Source organism: Abramis brama (assembly GCF_963993115.1).
Source record: "Abramis brama genome assembly, chromosome: 2".
NCBI lineage: Eukaryota > Metazoa > Chordata > Actinopteri > Cypriniformes > Leuciscidae > Abramis > Abramis brama.
The window spans coordinates 46,847,430-46,867,980 of NC_139964.1; the positions used below are offsets into that span (position 1 = coordinate 46,847,430).

Sequence of the window (20,551 nt, forward strand, 5' to 3'; positions counted from 1 at the left end):
GTGGAGAGTTCCTGCCTCAAGTGGAGGAGTTCAAGTATCTCGGGGTCTTGTTCACGAGTGAGGGAAGGATGGAACGGGAGATTGACAGACGGATCGGTGCAGCTTCTGCAGTAATGCGGTCGCTGTACCGGTCTGTCGTGGTGAAGAAGGAGCTGAGCCGCAAGGCGAAGCTCTCGATTTACCGGTCAATCTACGTTCCTACTCTCACCTATGGTCATGAGCTTTGGGTCATGACCGAAAGGACAAGATCCCGGATACAAGCGGCCGAAATGAGCTTTCTCCGCAAGGTGGCTGGGCGCTCCCTTAGAGATAGGGTGAGAAGCTCGGTCACTCGGGAGGAGCTCAGAGTAGAGCCGCTGCTCCTCCACATTGAGAGGGGTCAGTTGAGGTGGCTCGGGCATCTTTTCCGGATGCCTCCTGGACGCCTTCCTGGGAAGGTGTTCCAGGCATGTCCCACCGGGAGGAGACCCCGGGGAAGACCTAGGACACGCTGGAGAGACTATGTCTCCTGGCTGGCCTGGGAACGCCTCGGTGTCCCCCCGGAAGAGCTGGAGGAAGTGTCGAGGGAGAGGGAAGTCTGGGCATCCCTGCTTAGACTGCTGCCCCCGCGACCCGGCCCCGGATAAGCGGTAGAAGATGGATGGATGGATGGATGCATGAAGAAGGGTGTGATCATATAATGTAACTCTAGCCAAAAGGATGACAAAAAAAAAATGGATACTGCGTTAATGGCATTAAAAAAAAATTATGTTAACATTATTTATTAAGTGTGCTTGCTGAAAGCAGCACACTTATTGTTCTTCTTAAGTTTTCTTCTTCTTATTATTATTATCATTCCCGGGAGATAAATTTTGGCCAGCTCCTGCGCCTAGGCCCTTTGAGACAGAGACACCGTTCCAACTTTAAAACGTCCGGTCAGTACCGGTGTAAGTTTCTCGCGAAGATGACATCACGAGTCCATGTCGTTCGTCCGCAATATTGGATTGAACAGAAAGCGAAACTAAATTTTCACAGGTCACAAATTTGGTCCGAACTTCACGAAACTGGACGTACATGATCCTTGGACCAAGCCTCACAAAAGTTACTAGAAGAATTTTTGATTTTCGGAAGCGTTTGCCCGTCACAGCCAAACAAAATCAGCGGCGTAGTCGCCAAACAGGAAGTCGTCCATATCTCAGGAACTCTGTAACGTATCGAAACCAAACTTTGTACATGAACTCGGGACTCCAATGTGAGGAAGCACAAGATCTGAATTTTTTTGTATTTTTTTTTATTTCAGGCTAATTGACAAACCCATTTACCTATGTCTATGCAAAAGTTTCACCTCACACTTTTAATGTTAATGCATTTAGACAGTAGGTGGCACTGTTGTATTACATTTCACAGAGCTGCCAAGTCAGTGTATAGACTGCATTCGTTTTTACTAGGTTTGTCTTAATAAATGCAGGGCCTGAATTTCGTTTTTTGCATCGGTCTAATTTAATCATCTTCATTTATTAATATATACAGATTTGTATGCATGAATTGTGCATTTCCAGTTCTCAAAACAGTTAATAACAAAAAAAAAAAACTTTATACAATACATCATGCTCTTCTTCGCTAACCGAACAAACAATTCATTGTCTGTGGCTGTGTTTGTGCGCACAGGAAATATGCTGTGCATAACAATATAAAACAAGGAGAAATGCGCAGTCACATGCTCAAACAATCAACAACGTCGCTCTAGAGGTGCGTTGTGGACTGCGAAGTGGACTTCACAGGGTTTTCCGCCATCTTAAGTGAGATTCCAATCCGAAGGGAGCGAACATGTTCAGTTCGAAGGGCACTGTGCACGGCATAGGGAATAAGGGAACATCGATACATCACTTCACAGGAAGTGGAGAGCGATGATCACCCAACTGTCATTTCGCGCACCACGCCATCACCAGTCAGAACGGTCTTAACTAACGATGGAGGAGTTTACGTATGTGTGTAAGTATTCATACATTTCGCCTTTGTTATACAAATGACAGTATTTTTAACGGTTATTGTTGTGAATATTACATATACTACTTTTGATGATTATAATTTACCTCAGTGAATGCAGCCAGCTTAGCTAGTTTGTGAAGTAAAGTGATTTTATTTTAGGTAGTTGTAAAATAGTGCAATATAATTGTAAATATATAATATAATAATAAAAATTAAAATATGAATGTAGTCCTATATATATTTATGTTATATCAAAACCCCGTCGTTGACTTTATTTGATGACGTTTGCAGGGCGTTTCAAATGAGCGGTTATTGTCAGTGAAGTCCACTTCAACTGATATACCGTGCTCAGGGAGTAGGGGAGCAGTGAACACTGCGTATGGACCCTGTCGAATGGAACGCACCTTAGATGTGTAAAAACAAGTGGAAAGCGCGGGCGTGCCGCTGTCTCCTTTCCACAAGCGCTTGCTCTCCCGTGGCGTCTGTCATTGCTATGCAACCATGAACTGCGCTCTCCATGATGACAAGGAAGTATCAGCAAAAGATGAATTGATTTCTAGCCTTTGCATTAGCTTTACTACTAGATATATTTATGGAGATGAAAAATAATAAGGTGCCCTGTACAGCTATGATCAGCTGTTCGGCCGAGCATTCAATGTTGTTACGCTGCAAGCTGACCAGTTGGTTCATTGCTGCCGCGCTCTATCACTCGCACACCATAAACAGCAAATTGTTTTTTAATGTTTCAATTTCGTGATTAAAATGACATAATTTGGAAGCGGATAATTTCTTCACAAACAGCTCATTATGACTCAATGTTAGAATGCTGCACCTACACTCGATAGCGCAACGCAGACCACTGCATTGACAGCGTGAAACATATGATGCACATAACTTTTCACCTTTTTGCACAATCTTGAAAAAAGTACTATTGTTGAAATTCTCAGATCAAGCAAACTTCAACGCACCCTTATCCACTACCTGCTAACGTTAGTGAACCGCACCCGAGCAAGCACACTTCGCAGTTCCTCCGGAAATGCATTTTTCTAGTTTATATATGTATGTATGTATAAAATATCTATCTCCTGATGCTAATTGATTTGATTAACTGAATGTGCTTCTCCCGTGTTAATTAGGTTAATTATCTGAATGTGCTCCTCTCAAATTTCTTAATAAAACATCATTAATGTTAAACTAAACTGAAAAAAGGTCAAATCTTTTACTGTTACTTTTAGGCCATTATTTTATGTCAACAGTTATGATAATTTAATAATTACATAAATATCACTTGATTTGCCTGATAGCTTGTTTAAAATTTAACTGGTTCTAACTTTCCATGCATTCTCCGTCACCATAAGTAGACCATGAATTTTGTGAGGTGAGTGTGAGTCTGTCTCGCTCTATGTGAGCTGTCTGATAGGCGAAGCAGACATGCTGCACCTTGACCACCTATTATGAAGCTCTTTGGCACGGTGTGAAGTGAAAGCAAGTTAATTGGGTGAGTCTGTAGAGCATGTGAGGGTCGTGGTTTGAGGGCTGCTGGTCTGACAGTTGAGTGTCAGTGAAACTCAGTCAAGTGTAGCTGTGAGATAGAACCCTGTCACTGGACCCAAGTGGAGAGAGAGAGAGAGAGAGAGAGAGAGAGAGAGAGAGAGAGAGAGACCACCTAAGTATGTCTTAGCAAAATTCAAACAGAAAAAAAAAAAAAAAAAAAAAAAAAAAAAAGATGAAATTGTTTATATCAGTTGAGTTTCTAAGAAAGCAATATGAAGAATGCTGTAATAAATAGAAACTGGCTGGCTGGCAGAGAAAGAAAGAGAGAAAGAAGACATACTTGTTTAACACAGCTCTGTGTGAGAGTATGGGTTTTCCTGCTTCAAATACACGTTTATCTTCCTAAGGCTCACATTTAATTTTCATCATTTTGTCAGATGGAAATGAGACGATCACTTTTGCAGCATTCACTGTAAGTAGGTGATATACACTTCTCTCATAAAGTTCGCATAAATGAATTAGTAGGGACAGAATCATAGATAAGAGGAGTGCCTGTGAGGATCTTTGTGTTTAAAATAACGTTTGAAAGTTAGAGCCCACTCCAGGACCTCAAATGGATGTATTGTATAAAGAAATAAAGAGTCTTTACTTGACTTGACATAATGGAAGCATTTGAAATAGTAGGCAAAAATTTACGAGGCTGAGATTATTTAAAATAATTATTACAAAGAGAAATGTTTTATACATCAGATGAAGGCAATTAGGTTTCCTGATTTAACGAAAATTAAATATTTGAAATGATATACACTATCGTTCAAAAGTTTGGGATCGGTAAGATTATTTAATGTTTTTAAAAAAAAAAAACTGCAATATTGTGAAATATTATTACAATTTGAAAATAACTTGTTTTCAAATATCTTTTTGAATATATTTGAAAATGTAATGTATTCCTGTGTTGGCAATGCTGAATGTTCAGTGTCATTACTCCATTCTTCAGTGTCACATGATCCTTCAGAAATCATTCTAATATGCTGATTTGCTGCTCAAGAAATATTTATTATTATTTTCAATGTTGAAAACAGTTTATTTGATTAATAGAGAGTTCAAAAGAACAGCATTTATCTAAATAGAAAGCTTTTCTAACATTATACACTTCCGTTCAAAGGTTTGGGGTCAATAAGATCTTTATTTGTTAGGTTTTTTTTGGAAAGAGATTAATACTTTTATTCAGCAAGCGTGCATTAAATTGATAAAAAGTGATTTCTTAGTCAAAAAGGCCATTCTTAGTACTCTCTTTTTTAAATGTGCTTTTATAAAATGAATAAATTGAATAAAGGCATTTTAACATTTATAATATATATATATATATATATATATATATATATATATATATATATATATATATATATATATATATATATAAAGTGTGCATTCGATCATTGTCTTTTTTAGTTTTCCATTTTAGTTGGCTTTTATAATTCATCTTAGAATTTGTTGTAATTTTCCAAAGTTCCAAAGGAGAAAAATCAATAATCCATTCTAGTCTCTATCTATCAAAGTGGATTCCTTCTTGTCTATTTTAAAGTGGAGTATGTGGCACTTTAATGGGATCGTGCAAGCTGTTTGAAATGTATGCCAATGATTCCTGTCATTTCATGGCAGCCAAGCCATGGTTCACTGAGCGCCCACTTCTCCCTGTCAGCTCTACAGAAGATAAGCATTTAGTTGCAATCTTTGAACAGGTTGCAAAAACCAGAAATGATGTGACTGCTATTCTGTTCCACCTATCTCCATTCCAAATCCTCCTCCAATGTACTGCATTGCATTGTCACTCATGGCACAAGGCAAACAGATTCAGAGTCCTTGCCCTCATCTATCCACCCTGGTTTAAGTCAAACTATCAGGCCGGGGGAGGGAAATAAGTATTGCTGTACTTATGTAGCTCTTCAGTCTGAGGATCATCTACTGACCTTTGGGATATTACATTTCCTATTAACAGATTACAGAAACACTCATTCTGAAACTCATTCCCCCCCACCCCCGGATGGGCGTCAGATGGGCATCAATATGGATGTTTACAGCTCATCAGATTAATAAAGGAATAACTGACGATGATCCGTTGAATTCTTAGAAATGTTTTTAGAAGCAAAGTTACACCCCAGGTGTGCATTATATTTCTAATAATTCAATGGCCCAGAGTCAATTATTCCACTTATACTACAGTCACCACACCTCAAAACAATGTTCTGATGTTTTATTTCAAGACAATTGTCAAATTTTTGTCCTTAAAATGCTCTTGTGTGTAGAACTAATTTCTTATCTCATCCCAAGCCTCCATTTCTTACTCCAAAACTTAATTTTATAGTTAGCAACAAAGACTTTAGCCACTGACTATGCAGATATGCAGACTATGCAGTTATTAAAAAGAGAGATATTCAGTGATTGATTAAGTATGTGTGAACTACCTGTGTCTGTGCGCCTCTCAACAGTGTTTGGCAGCAGCATCTCTACTAATAGCCAAGCTGTAAGTTTAAGTGCTTCAAGAACAGACACATTACTACCTCAGTACTGAGAAATGTCATGTAGCTTTGCATATTATTTTATGGATAAAGTCACAGGGCAGCTCTGATAACAAGTTTCTGTTTAAGTGACTGTTTCCGAGTGTGTGTCTATACGGTTTGTGTGTGTGTGCATGTGTGCGTGCGTGCGTGCGTGCGTGTGTGTGTGTGTGTGTGTGTGTGTGTGTGTGTGTGTCCTGTATGTGTGTGCATTTGAATGGGAGAGAGAGCAGGAGAAAGAGAGCGTGCTCTCCTTAGATCATGAAACATTATTTTGTGGGGTAAACATCATATTTTTTCATTTTTATCCTATTGTTTGTTATATTTATTTGCTTGGCCAGTGTCTGTAAGTTTTGGTTATTTTGCTTTGAAATAACTAAAATAATTTGGTGAAGTGATATGGAACTGTAATGCAGCCAAGACCTGCCTTGAAATACTTTAGCTGTATGCTTACTGGGAAATAATTGCACACCTTAGAACATTTGTCAACCAATCAGAATCAAGCATTCAACAGCTTCATATGACTCAATATAAGCAATCAACATGACAATCTATTAAAAGATTCTTAGAGTCTTACGTTGGTGGATTCCCCAGCTGATGAACTAGCTTCTCCACTTTTATGTGAATGCTGCATCATGACCTGCATGGCAGATACAGCTATGGTGAAATAGCCACTTGCCCCTAGTTCTTCCTGCCTTGTAGCACATTAAAGTAAAATCGCTGTCAGCCAGAGTCTACGAACTGACAAGATGCCCCAGTGACATTTGAGCTCCAAAGAGCAAGTGTCTTGCAACCGAGTGGTCAAATATCAAATAATAGGTCAAGCAGGGAAGAGTAGAGTGGAAGCCCTTAGAAAGGCAAGCTCTAGCAACAAGCTTGACAGGCATGGGGGGTTTGGTTGAACGTGTGACTGAACAAAGTGGTTCTCTGTAGGGCATTGTCAAAAGTCTGTAGCTTATTGTCTTCAAAAAAGCAGACATTGACATTGATTAATATCCTTAACCCCTTGAACATGGAAACAGGAGACCAGCCTCTCCCCAAGGAGTAGGACAACTTTAGTGATTCATGGCCTAAGAAATGTATCTCTCATTAAATCATCAACTTGGGCCAGTTGCACCAGCTGTGCGCAAGTTACAACTTACCTAGTTTTGATGTAAAGGGGCACCAAGTTACAACTTACATACTAGTAAATATTTTGCGTTGCACTATTAAATTTAGTTGAAGCGTAACTACGTATAAACTAAATACTTACAGAAGCCTCCGACCAGAAGTAACATTTGTAATAAAATAGCAGACTGACTGAACCGCATCAATGAGCTCTTGTTTCAACTGAGAGACGTCAATCCTTTACACATATGGGATAATGCTGACAGTTATACTTACATTTTAAAAGAGAAAACATTATGTGAATAGATTTCTTTGTTAGCAGCTCTTCAACACAAACCCGTCCTAAACAGCGCGTGTCTGTGTGCATCGCTCCGTGTTGTGCTTCTCAAATAGAATCAGTCATAATAAATAAATGTCATCAATAAATATTTATTTATTGATCCTTAGTAATATCAAATACAGTTTATGAATGTTATTTATAGTACATATGAAATATCTATTATGATATTCATGATTACATTGTATCGTATTTCAATGGAAACGTATTTTTACCATTGGTTATGTGTGGAAAAATAAGTTAGAATGAAGGATAAACTTAAATTTACAGGATTTAAATAACTTCTCACGTATTTGATGGCTGCTATTGGATCATTGAGGGTAAACGTCATATTATGTGACTACGCATGCAGAGAACTTACGACCTAGTAGCTATGTTCTGCCTTAAGAACAAATGGCACAACCGAATAAAGTACAGAGTAAGTTACAAACCAGCTAGTAGTTACTAAGCCTCTAGTGTGGACTTTATATTCCAATTTAAGTAAGAACTTACGAATGGCTGGTGCAATCCTACCCTTGTCACTTGTCATTCCTGCAGTAATCTTACAGTATTTCTTCAATTCTGTCTGCCGTAACACAAACTTATTTTTTCCAAGTTAATCAGAGTTTTTGTCCTAACCAGCCACAACGGCAACATGCAGTGGTTCTATTTTAGAAACGCTTTTATTTATGTTTTATTTAATGTTAAATGTGTTGTATCAGCTCATAATGTAATAACTGCACATAATGTTATAAGTATTACATTATTAATGTAGTAAAATGTTCATAATGTAATCATTTTCTCAAAACATCATAAAATCTTGAGCTCATAATGTAATAACAAGTTTAACATTTTGAGAAATCTATTACATTATAAAGTCACCAAGCATTAAGCATAGCATCAGTTCTGGCAGGTCACGTTAGTCAACTCGCATCAGTTGACTCTCAGCTGATCCACGTCTACCAATGGAATACGACGTCTATCACTGTATACATATATAGCTCGTCAGTATTATCAACAGCTAGCGCGTTTCTCAGGAGCCAATTCCCTCCTCCATCCCCTGCTCCTCCTCTCGTCAGTCAGGATTTGGCATTATGATTCCCCCTGAATCAGACTAAAATTCTCCAATTATGTTGTACATTAAAATTAAAGGTCCCGTATTATGCCCCTTTTCACAAGATGTAAAATAAGTCTCTGATGTCCCCAGAGTGTGTATGTGAAGTTTTAGCTCAAAATACCCAACAGATCATTTTTTACAGCATGTATAAATTGTCATTTTTTGGGGCTCAGAAAAACGTGCTGTTTTAGTGTGTGCCCTTTAAATGCAAATAAGCTGCTGCTGCACAGCACAGGGGGCGGAGCTTCATGAGCTCACGCTCAGTCTCTCAGGACAATTTCATTTCACAGAATGATGATAATATCAGAAACTCTAAGTAACGGTGTTCATTTCGAATCGGACAATAATGCCTACAGAGTCAGAGTGCTGTATAGAGATGGAACAGGTATAGTTTAGTAGTTTAATTACGGTTATAACGTATTTGTCATCTGCTTGTATGTATCCATTATTAATAGCCTACAAGTCTGCTGTTTCGGACCAGGTCCGAATGATGATCAAACATATACTGATGAGTTTAATAAAGTTTATTGTACATCACACAAAAGATGAAGCGTCAGTTTTTCTTCAGAAAATCACCGTAAGAGCTGAGTAAACACAGTAAGTTATAAGAAGTGCGCAAGTAACGTTACATAAATGAATTTCGGTAGAGTTGAGGGAGCATTTTCTTTAAAAACAAAATAATTCCACCTCGTCTTCAGCGGCTGCCTCAGATTTCGTGAGTAAATAGAGAGAGCTATGTGGATTAATACATCCAGCCACACAACACCTACACAACATTGGTATTGTTATATGTTGCCTGTGATATGTTTGGAATTTTATGTTATTTCCTTGTTATCTTGTTTTTGACTCTAGTAAAGCATAAAATACCATAATATGTTTGCAGTTATTTAGGAAACATGCTAAGTTCCCTTTCAAAAGCTACTCTCCAGGCTGCATACTTAAATGCTAGGGGAACATGCAAGCCTTGTGAAGCATTGTTCTTGTGAAGAACAAGCCAAGAACTTGGCTTAACCCCTTAAGCCCTGAAGGCATTTTTAGAGTAGTTTTGTCTGAGTGACACACACAAAACTAAAGACTCATAACTCCAAAACTATAACAAGGAGAGTCAAAAGGTAGGTATCGTTTGATAGAACTCTTTTCAAATTTTTTTAAAATATAAATTACATTACATTTGGACATTCTCCTGCCGAGAAACTGCTGATAAATACAAAAAAATATATATAATTGTATTATGATTTTGCATATCTCTCTTGTTTGACATGCAATAACTCGGGAAGGAAATATGGTAGGGGAAAAATACTTTTTTGGGGAAGTACCCCTAAATGTGAGCTGCATCTGGATCAAACTTTGTGGTGATCGCATAAAGTACTCAAAAGTTACAGCATTTGGAACAAAGGTAGCCTTTTTGTTTAGTCCTCACACATTTGGAAGGCAATAAAAAAAAATGTTTTCTGAGTGACATACACAAAACTAAAGACTCATAACTTCAAAACTATAGCAAGGAGAGTCAAAAGGTAGGTATCGTTTGAAAGAACACTTTTCAATTTTTTTGAAAATATAAATTACATTACATTTGGACATTGTCCTGTCGAGAAACTGCTGATAAAATACAATATATATATATATATATATATATATAATTTTTGTAACGATAATGTATATCTTTCTTATTTGACATGGAATAACTCAGGAAGGAAATAAGGTAGGAGGAAAATTCTTTTTTGGGGAAGTCCCTCTACATATGAGCTGCATCTGGATACAATTTTGTGGTGATTGGATAAAGGAATCAAAAATTACAGCATTTGGAACCAAGATAGCCTTTTTGTTGAGACCTTGACGTCCCCTCATGGGCATTTTTAAAATTGTTTCACCATGAAGAATATGTTGTCATAAATAGATTAAGTTCATTTTGGGCTCATTTTAATTGTATTAATATGCTGTAAAAATGAAGTGCCATTTTCAGTCATTTCATGAGATGTATGATGTTTTTGACACATTGCAGTACATAGTACAAAAAAGTATTTTATATATTATGAAAAAAAATATTCTATTTATCAGCAAATAACTCAGCAATACTTAGGACTTAATTGGCTACATTCACTGTAAAGTTCAGACTCTAAGCTTTCAAATGACACCAATTTTGTTAATCTAGGCAATATTTTTGAAAAATATGATAATGAACATTTTCACAGCTAAGTGGCGCCCGCGGGCGGTACACTCCGGTTTAGAGAAACTAGTCAGCACTCCTTCTGAGTTGATGGAAGTGGTTGGATGCTTTAAAAAGCTGAGATTTTAAGCTTTAAGATGATACATATGTTGTGTTATTCCACGTTTGAAAACGAGCACGGACGGTTCCGGGAAAATTGGAAAACACTTTGCACCCCGGAAGGATGAGAGACTTGTTTTTTAGCCAAGTATGCATCACTTCGTGAGGAATATCTTGTGATCAAAGCAATGGATTATGTTGTTTTTGGGCTCTTTGTAATCGTGAGAATCTGCTGTCAATGAAGATGTTCGATTTTTCACAATCCATTCATGTTTCATTGAGTTATGAGCTGAAACGTCACATCAAAACAACATAGCATCACTGCTATTGCTACTTCATAGTCTGTGGTATTTTTGTGTTAGAACGCCATGAGGAATATCTTTAGATCTGAGTGATGGATTATGGTGAGTTTGGGCTCTTTTTAATCTTAACAATCTGCTGTAAATAATTATGTGCCATTCTCCACAATTTATGCATGCTTCATTGAGTTATGAGTTAAAACGCGACATAAATGCTACATCTATTTTAAAGATTTATGTGCGCCGGTGGGGGTTTGTGTGTTACAACTCCATGAGGAATATCTTTAGATCTGAGTCATGGATTTTGCTGAGTTTGGGCTCTTTTTAATCGTGAGAGTCTGCTGAAAAGTTCTCTACGATCTGTGCATGCTTCGTGAAGTTATAAGTGAAAACCAAACGCGAGTGCTTCATGAGTATGTAATAAACCTCAGAACAGCCCTACGGTTGTCAAAGAACAGCCAGCCGGTTTAATCAAAGAGAATTTACACTTTATTTCAAATAAGAGGCTAAAACTCATCATACGGGTATACAGACAAGATATGGAGCCAGGGAAAAGAAACACGGGAAACTCCGCAAAGCACAACACTTCATACACAGAGTGAGTTTTCACGCTCAATACGTCACACAGTGTTTAATACTCAACATAGCACCCCAGCCTGCACGGCACACAGTGAACACACGTAAGGCGTGTTTCCCCCGTTCTAAATTCCCCAACCTCCCTCTCTAACCCGCTGTCCGTTACACAATACACAGTCAAACAATTCATGTAGGAATAGATTAAAAACACTTCCCTCTCACGGGGCAGAGAAGACCCATCCGTAGGGGGTAAGTAGTACGAGCAGCAACCCGTCTTCTCGCCGAAGACGTCTCTCTGCCGTCCAGGGGCGGAACTTACAGCTCATTCATAAAATCCCTCTGTCGTATGCGTCAAGGCATTCATAGAGTCTCGGTAACACGTGGGCATTCATTCATAGAATCTCGGTAGCACGTGGGCGTTCATTCATAGAATCTCTGTAGCACGTGGGCGTCAGCCGAGCAATATTCTGAGGTAATCGGTGACACTAATTCCCCCCCCCCCTCTACAACTCAACTATCTCAAACAAAGGCAGCTAGCTAACTAGTTATCTTCATCTCCGGAGGACCTATTGTCCCCGAGAGACAGCCAAAACGTTCTCACCAAGTCACCACCTCAGCCACGCTCGGTTGCACCACACCTCTTTTTTAAAGTCCCTTTGTCCTCCATTCACAGGTGCATGCCATCAAAGCAGTCATGTAATCAGCCAATGACGACACACTACAAGTATATACTAGGATAGGAGCGTCTGAGGTTTTTTTTGTGTTAGAACGCCATGAGGAAATATCTTTAGATCTGATTGATGGAATATATTGAGTTTGGGCTCTTTTTAATCGTGAGCTCCTGCTGTAAATAACGATGTGCCATTTTTCATGATCGATGAATGTTTCATGAAGATACAAGTAAAAAGGTCAAGTCTAAGCTACCTCGCTTGGCTATGTACTTCTGTGTATTTTTTGTGTATTAGAACTCCATGAGGAATATCTTTACTTCTGAGTGATGGATTATGGTTTGGGCTCTTAACAATCTGCTGTAAATAATGATGTGTCATTTTCCGCATTCGGAGCATGTTTCATGAAGTTACAAGCAGAAATGTGTCTAAAATTCAGCATCCATATATGGTTTACACATGGGTCTCTTGAGGGGCTTATTTTACAAAAACCTTGCTCAAGTTTAGTAAAAAGCCTGAAACAATTATGCTTGTTGGATTCTACTCATTGAGACCTTTCAAATGACATATGACACGGGACTATCTGAGCTGTATGATGTATTTGACATATTGCAGTATGTAGTACAAAAAAGTAGTTTATAAATTATGATTTTTTTCCCCCTATTTATCAGCAAATAACTCAGCACTACTTAGGAGTTTATCAAATTGGCTACATTCATTGTAAATTTCAGACTCTAAGCTTTCAAATGACACCTATTTTAAAAGGGGGGGGGGGGGGGGGGGTGAAATGCTATTTCATGCATACTGAGTTTTTTACACTGTTAAAGAGTTGGATTCCCATGCTAAACATGGACAAAGTTTCAAAAATTAAGTTGTACGTTTGAAGGAGTATTTTTGTTCCAAAAATACTCCTTCCGGTTTGTCACAAGTTTCGGAAAGTTTTTTTCGAGTATGGGCATGTGTGACGTCAGATGTGGCGGAATTTCCTTATATGGGTCCTAAGGGCACTTCTCACGGAAGAGCGCGCGCGCACACGTAGACCAGAGCAGAGACATTCACTGACCAGAGCGAGAGAGCGAAATGTCACCAAAGTGTGTTTTTTGTTGCCAGGGCAAGACAACCCTGCACAGATTACCAAAAAAAAACAGCATTAAGGGACCAGTGGATGGAGTTTATTTTTACAGAGCATCAACAGAGTTGTGCAAGTGTTTTTGTTTGTTCCCTGCATTTCGAAGATGCTTGTTTTATAAACAAGGCCCAGTTCGACACCGGATTTGCAAATCGTTTATTACTTAAGGATGATGCAGTCCCAACGAAAAAGGGTCACGATCATGCGTTGGAACCGCAGGCGGTGAGTAAAACTGCTTCAAATATCTCTGTGTTGTTAACTTAGCTATCGGCGCGTAAGCACAGCAAGTAAACAACATGATCACGTATAGTTAATGTATCTATGGAGCATGCGATGTATGGTGTGTGTGTGTTTAAATACATTTGTTTAGCTGGCCACTGTAGGTGTCTGTTTGTTTATTGTTAAACCACTCCAAACAACAATACACAATGAGTGTGAAAAAATGTTGAAATAAAGGAATTATTACATAATAAATCACAAAGCGCGCTTCTTCATTGAAATGCGCTACTATTCCATAGTTTTTCTATGCAAATATTAGATGTGCAAAACGGTTCCGCTTGCTACTGTTAAGTCACATACAATAATCCATAAACCAATTCATCATAAACCACGAGTAAACACACACAAATGTTGTAAAAGTCGCGCATGACATGGTGTTCTAAAAACACTGCGCTCAAATTAAAATCATTTCTACTTTTAAAAAACTCTCGAGACCTTGTGTTTTTCCCCCTTTTCACTGCCCATCTCATGTTTTTCTAAGCAAAAACGCATTCTGTATGAACGAGCCCTTAGTATTGTTTAGATCCTTGTTCTGCATGGAATTACTATTAGATTGTAGTTAGTCAAGGTGATTATTCTGAAAGTCATGTTGCCAGTAAAGAACCACATTTTGGTATTTATTTAATTATTTATTTATTTATGTATGTATTTATTTAATTATTTATTTATAGAGCACATCTACATATGTTCCTACCAACCAGGACTTGCCTTCTGTCAAGCACATGGAATGTCAAACAGAACATAAAACAACTGTGTCTGCTGAAGTGCAAGCCAAACCACTAATGCAATCTATAGGAGTTCAGTGTACTTTTTGTCCATCTCAAAAGACAGCTGCCACACAGTTATCTTTCACTAAACAAACAGGACATGTACGGAGCAAAGGTATGTATATAATATGTGAAACGGTTCTTACTACCTTTACCTTATAGATCATTTTAAAGGTACTGTTTTATATATGAAGGTGTACCTAAATCAAATATAAATTTTTACTCTGTCAGGCACGCAGGCAACAGTTTCCTGTACAAGTGTTAGTACTGAGACAACACAGGTTGAAACATGGAGGCATATGTCATCAACACCAATAAAGGCATCAACATCTGGACTCGGTCCAACACCAATTAAAAGGCCCCATACAGAATTGCTGGATGAGGAAGAGTTTCCAGCAAATTTATCAGAAATTCAACAAACTCTAGATTCCTCATATGAGCCTGGTGACTCTATTGCAGAGCCTTCTGAAACAAGGTAATGTTGTTCAAATGTACATTGTTATTCATTAAGTTTGTTTTTAATTTATCATTGATATTCCATACCTTGCCCTTACTTATAGTGGGATGGACATCTCTTGTGATTACACAGATGCAAAGTACATTGTTTTTGAAAGCTCTCTCAGAGAGCTTTTTAAAACATGTCCTTTTTGCAAGAATAACTGCAATGTACAGCGACGTCGGCTTGGGACATTTGTGTCATTCTGTCAGGTCTGCGAACACTGTCAATATACCAAAAAATGGCAGAGCCAGCCTGTGAAAGGAAGCACTCCAGTTGGAAACCTGCAAATGTCAGTGTATTTCACTGGTGGACAATTTATTCAAATGCATAAGGTATTTTAGGATTATTATGTGCACATTGTTTTTTAGAATTCACAAAGGAAACAACCCATAATTCCATTTCTGCTGTGTTGCCAGATTTGCAGAGCTATGAATCTACAAATTCACCACTTCAGATCATTCAGAATGCATGCTCGGTTGTTTCTGGAACCAGCCATATTTCACAAGTGGAAGATGGATCAGCAGGCCATGTTCCAGTCACTACAACCGTTGGGCAAAATTGCACTGAGTGGCGATATGCGTGCTGATTCTCCAGGTGATTTTTAAAATAATATTTATTCTATGTTGGCAAGACTTTGTAATCATACTAATGTAAAATTACATATTTTTGGTTCTGCAGAGTATTGTAATAACTTACAAATGTTTTCTATATTTAGGACATTCTGCCAAATATGGCAGCTATACTTTATTGCATCTTGACAGCAATAAAATTCTGGACATTCAACTAATACAGGTAAATTTCTCTTGCAGTATGTAGTAATGCTTCATGTTTTTTTATGCGACTTTGCATTTGGTAAGGTGATTTTTATTTTATTAAAGAGCAATGAAGTAGGAGGCAGTGCACACATGGAGAAGGAAGGACTCAGAAGAGGTCTGGATCATCTAGAGTCCAACCAGTTACAAGTAGATTACATTGTGACTGATCGCCACACCCAGGTGCAGAAATATCTGAGGGAGAGAGAGATCAAACAGTACTACGATGTTTGGCACCTCGAGAAGGGTAAATGGAAGTCAAAAATCTTTTTATATTACTGTCTAAATTTATTTGAATTTTTTGAACAATTATTGGACATTTTCAAGCAATTATTGACATTCATTTCAAGCTATTAATTTTGTTTTAGTTAGCTTATGATTTTCATTTTATTTCTCTTTTTGACTTCTTGTTTTTCCAGGGCTATCTAAAAAATTAGAAAAATTGTCAAGAAACAAAGACTGCCAAGTGCTGCGAAACTGGTTGCTGGGTATAAAAAATCACATCTACTGGTCAGCCATGTCTTCCACAGAAGGACCAGAGAAAGTTGCTAAGTGGAAGAGTTTATTTAATCACATTCAGAATGTCCACACTCATGAAGATCCAGTATTCCCCAAGTGCGCTCATGCAGACAGAGTGTCCAGAGACCCTAGTAAATGGTTAAAACCAGGTTTGTGACTGTAATTTCTCGTTTAAAAAAAATAATAATAACCTACTATAGGTATAAATGTCAGTATGTTTAACATTTCTCCATTTCTATTCTAATAGGTACCATGGTCCTGTATAAAGTGGAGAAGCTGCTCATGAACAAGAGAGTTCTCCGCGATGTGGAAAAGCTGAGCCACCAACATCAAACTTCAGCTCTTGAGGCATTCCACAGTGTCATTCTGAGATTCGCCCCCAAGAATGTTGTTTTTCCTTTTATTGGAATGCTATGCAGGTAATAATTGTTCTAATACTTTACATCACCCAGTGTTGTCAAGACAAAAAAAAAATACATATATCACCTTATTTTCAAACGTGTACATGTGCTTGTTAGTACATTTTTTTTACTTATTTTTCACTTCTTTCTAGGCTGTATCTTGCGGCAATGCATTTCAACGAGAATGCTGATCGTGAACAGGCAATGAACTTGGAAGGCAAAGCTGTCTATTGAATAATGTATCCAAAATCTAAGAAGGGGCAACCAACAGTGAAGTCAGTGAAGACAGAGTCTACTTTTGGTTTGTTCATAAAACTTTTTTAATAAATACAAGTATGTATATATATAACAGTACTTCCAAAAAGTGTCACAAGTGTTTAGAAATAGTAAAACAAACAAATAATAGTAAATAAGAGTTTTTTTTATGGTAGGATACGTCAATGATCTGATGAGACTGGTGTTTGTCGAGGTGTTTGAAGACCCTGCCAACTATGTTGAGGAACTACGAAAAGTACCCATTCCAGATTCCCTATCAGAACAGTTTGACAGGCCGACAAAGGAGGATCTCATTGCTAGACGTGTCTAGGTTCAATCCAGCGGTGGCCGGTAGCCAACATAGTTCCCACCAGCATCAGGAAACTCTTGCCGAATCCGCAGGACAACACACGATGGAATGACCACGCGCACGTGTCTGCCAAGATATCCCCAGCACCAGCTGACAAAACTACGATAGGCAAGATACCTGAAACATCTGGCAGAGTGGTGGAATTGTTACATAGTCAGTAATGCAGCATTTTGTATTATGTTCAACAAATACTTCTTGTACATTTGTATGCTACATTTTTATATGTCCTTGCAAATAAATTTTTCCAATTATTGATATTTAAATTTATTTTATTACAATGCGCACCTTGCTAGATAAATAAACACATTTTACAAAGTTTATTGTTTTTATATCTGTATTATTACATAATGATGAAATCTGAGATCTTTTTTCATAATTACTCACTCCTCCTCTCTTCTCCTTCTAAGTGGGCCATAGTCAGCTCTGTAAATGTTATTTATGTTCTGAAGTGTATAGACATTTAGGCAGTTTGCATCCAGTCCTGGATGTTCTGTCATACACTGTAGAGAGGTTGGCACCTGAATTAACCGTCTCCTTACCTTTTGTCAAAAAAATCATGAATTATGTCAGCCATGTAGTTTAAATTGTCATTAATTCCAATTTTAATTATATGATGAGATATCATAGGGACTATGCATGCATGTAATTACATCCTATTACAGCAATACACTGGTTGGATAATACCTAAACTGTTATATAATGATCCCAAAAGTTTATAAATGAAAGTGAAGGAATAATGTGTAAAATATTTTATGAAGACATTGCTTAAGTGCATTTAGTAAGATAATTGTATGCTATCATATTAAGTCTTATAAAAAAACATCTTTACACATTATAATGCATTTCAAGACATAAGTATAACCGGTTCTATTTCTTGGCAGCAAACGTTTTCCGCCTCAGTTGGCATCAAACTGCACTTCCCACATGTACACCTTTAAAGAAAAAAAAAGAAAAAATACGACGACATAAAGTGGAACTTAGTCATTTACAAAAACCGCTAAGCAAATATATACAGTTTCAATACATACCACATAGAGACGTCCTGCTGTAGTCGTTGCTGCTGCTGCTCGTGTTCAATTTCAGCCTCGGGATCTGATTCTGGATCATAAATGTATGGCTGAATCTGACTGTTAGCCATGGTTTGTTTTGGATGATGTTTTTTTCCTCACGGTAAAGGATGTCACAGCTTCCAGACGCTCTCAACGCAAAAACCTACGCGCGCTCGTGATTCTTTAGCTCTGCCCACACGTCACGCCTCCAGCCGCTCGTGTTTTTCCGGAAAGACTCGGTACAGCCTATCTTTCTTTTATAAATATAATAAAACTAAAGACTTTTTGGAGATATGAAGGATGCAATACTAATCTATAGGTACTCAAGATTAACAGGAGATTGAGTGAAAATGAGCATTTCACCCCCCCTTTAAGTTGATCAAGGTAATATTTTTTAAAAAATATGATGTTTATTAATTTTGCAGCTAGGTGGCGCCTACCGGGGTACACTCGGTTTTAGTGGAATAACTCAGCACTCGTTAGGAGTTGATCAAAGTAATTAGATGCATTAAAAAGCTGAGATTCTAAGCTTTAACTGATACCTATTTTGTGTTGTTCCATTCAGTGGTTGCTTAGTAATTTGATTATGAATTTTTTTCGTGGGGGGGGGGGGGGACACTTCGGGTTCCCTTCCCAGGTGAAAAAGACGTACTGTTAAATGTATTAAAAATGCATTAAAGTATATTTGTATTGTACTAAAAACATACTCAAGTACATTTTTTATATATTTAATAGTACGTCTTTTTCACCTGGGTTATGTGCTGTTGGGGATGTTTTCATCCACTATGGGGTATTTTTGAGTCTTAATTTGGCCATAACTTTCTCCGTGTTTCAGCAAATGGAATGATTTTTGGTGACAAATCTTATTTTGACACATATTTTGGAAAAATGCTTTGAAAATTTTCAAAAACTCAACAGTACACTGTGGGCAAATTCACTACCCTTTCGTTATGTTCGTGGCTGAAAACAGCCACTACTTTAAACTGCTGTAAAAATGTATCAGATAAATATTTTTTTCAATTATTTTTTGCATAAATCTATTAATCAACCTCAGTCCTGATCAAAACTACTAAATGTTTTTAAAAAATTCTGGATTTTAACTCTTTAATTGCCAAATTCATAAATGATGTCACTGATTTGTGGGAAAAACACACAAAATGACTTATTTTCAATATAAAATGTGATTGTGGACTGGATTTTTTTTTTTACCTTTTATCACAGTCTTGGACATGTCAAAGATTAGAAACAACATTGGTTTTGATGCGTTGCTAGTTTTTGTGCAGCATCAGATTTTAACTTTTTCTCCCTCATTTACTGTTCGTGGCTGTTTTTGCCCCATTGACTTCCATTATAACCACATTTTTTGATTGCAAAGCCATGACACCATATAATCATGCATTTTTGATTGTTGGTGGTTTTCCCTGTTGGGAAGAGGTATAATTTTTACTGTTGATAACCAGGTGGCACCATTAACCCTTTAGATAGGCCTGTGCAAAAAAAAGCTTAGTTTCTGGCTTTTACGTGGAGTTATGGAGTATAATAGCATATTAAAGTGTGTGTGTGTGTGTGTGTGTGTGTGTGTGTGTGTGTGAGAGAGAGAGTGAGCGAGAGAGAGAGAGAGAGAGAGAGAGAGAGAGAGAGAGAGAGAGAGAGAGTGTGTGTGAGAACTCACCTTGATGCGTCTGAGAAAATCAAAATATGCACCTCAGCTCTCAGAACTACATGGAGTAAACAAAAACAAAGTAAGTGTATTTATGCATCTGCTGCCTTTTGATGGTGAGAAATGCAGACTAAACAAAAACAAAGCAAGTGGATTTAAACACTTGCATGCAAGCCTGCTGGTCATTTGATGGTGAGAAGAGCAGCAAGCAACATGAGAAAGGGCTTGACTTGTAGTGAAGTTTTAGAGATGATTATGCAGCCTGACCCCTCCAGCGAGCTGCAGGATGTATCGTCTTCTCCCTCTGACACCACAGACTCAGGAGAGTCAGATCCTGATTTGGATGTGGCACCCTCATCATCCTCTCTAGCTTCCACTGAAGGCGAAGAGGATTCGGAGGATCCTGGATCTGGGTGGATTGGGAGAAACGGCGAAGTGTGGT

General features: G+C 37.9%; 1 protein-coding gene across 1 annotated transcript; it reads left to right on the forward strand.

Annotated features, from left to right (window-relative positions):
* Positions 1 to 14,563: 14,563 nt before the first annotated feature.
* Positions 14,564 to 17,655, forward strand: LOC311074712 (uncharacterized protein). The gene is made up of 5 exons (XM_084101565.1): positions 14,564 to 15,019; positions 15,105 to 15,375; positions 15,460 to 15,637; positions 15,759 to 15,835; positions 17,207 to 17,655. Exons 1-5 carry the CDS (start codon positions 14,844 to 14,846, stop codon positions 17,222 to 17,224), a joined length of 720 nt encoding a protein of 239 aa, XP_083957691.1. The 5' UTR covers positions 14,564 to 14,843; the 3' UTR covers positions 17,225 to 17,655.
* The last annotated feature ends 2,896 nt before the right edge of the window (positions 17,656 to 20,551 follow it).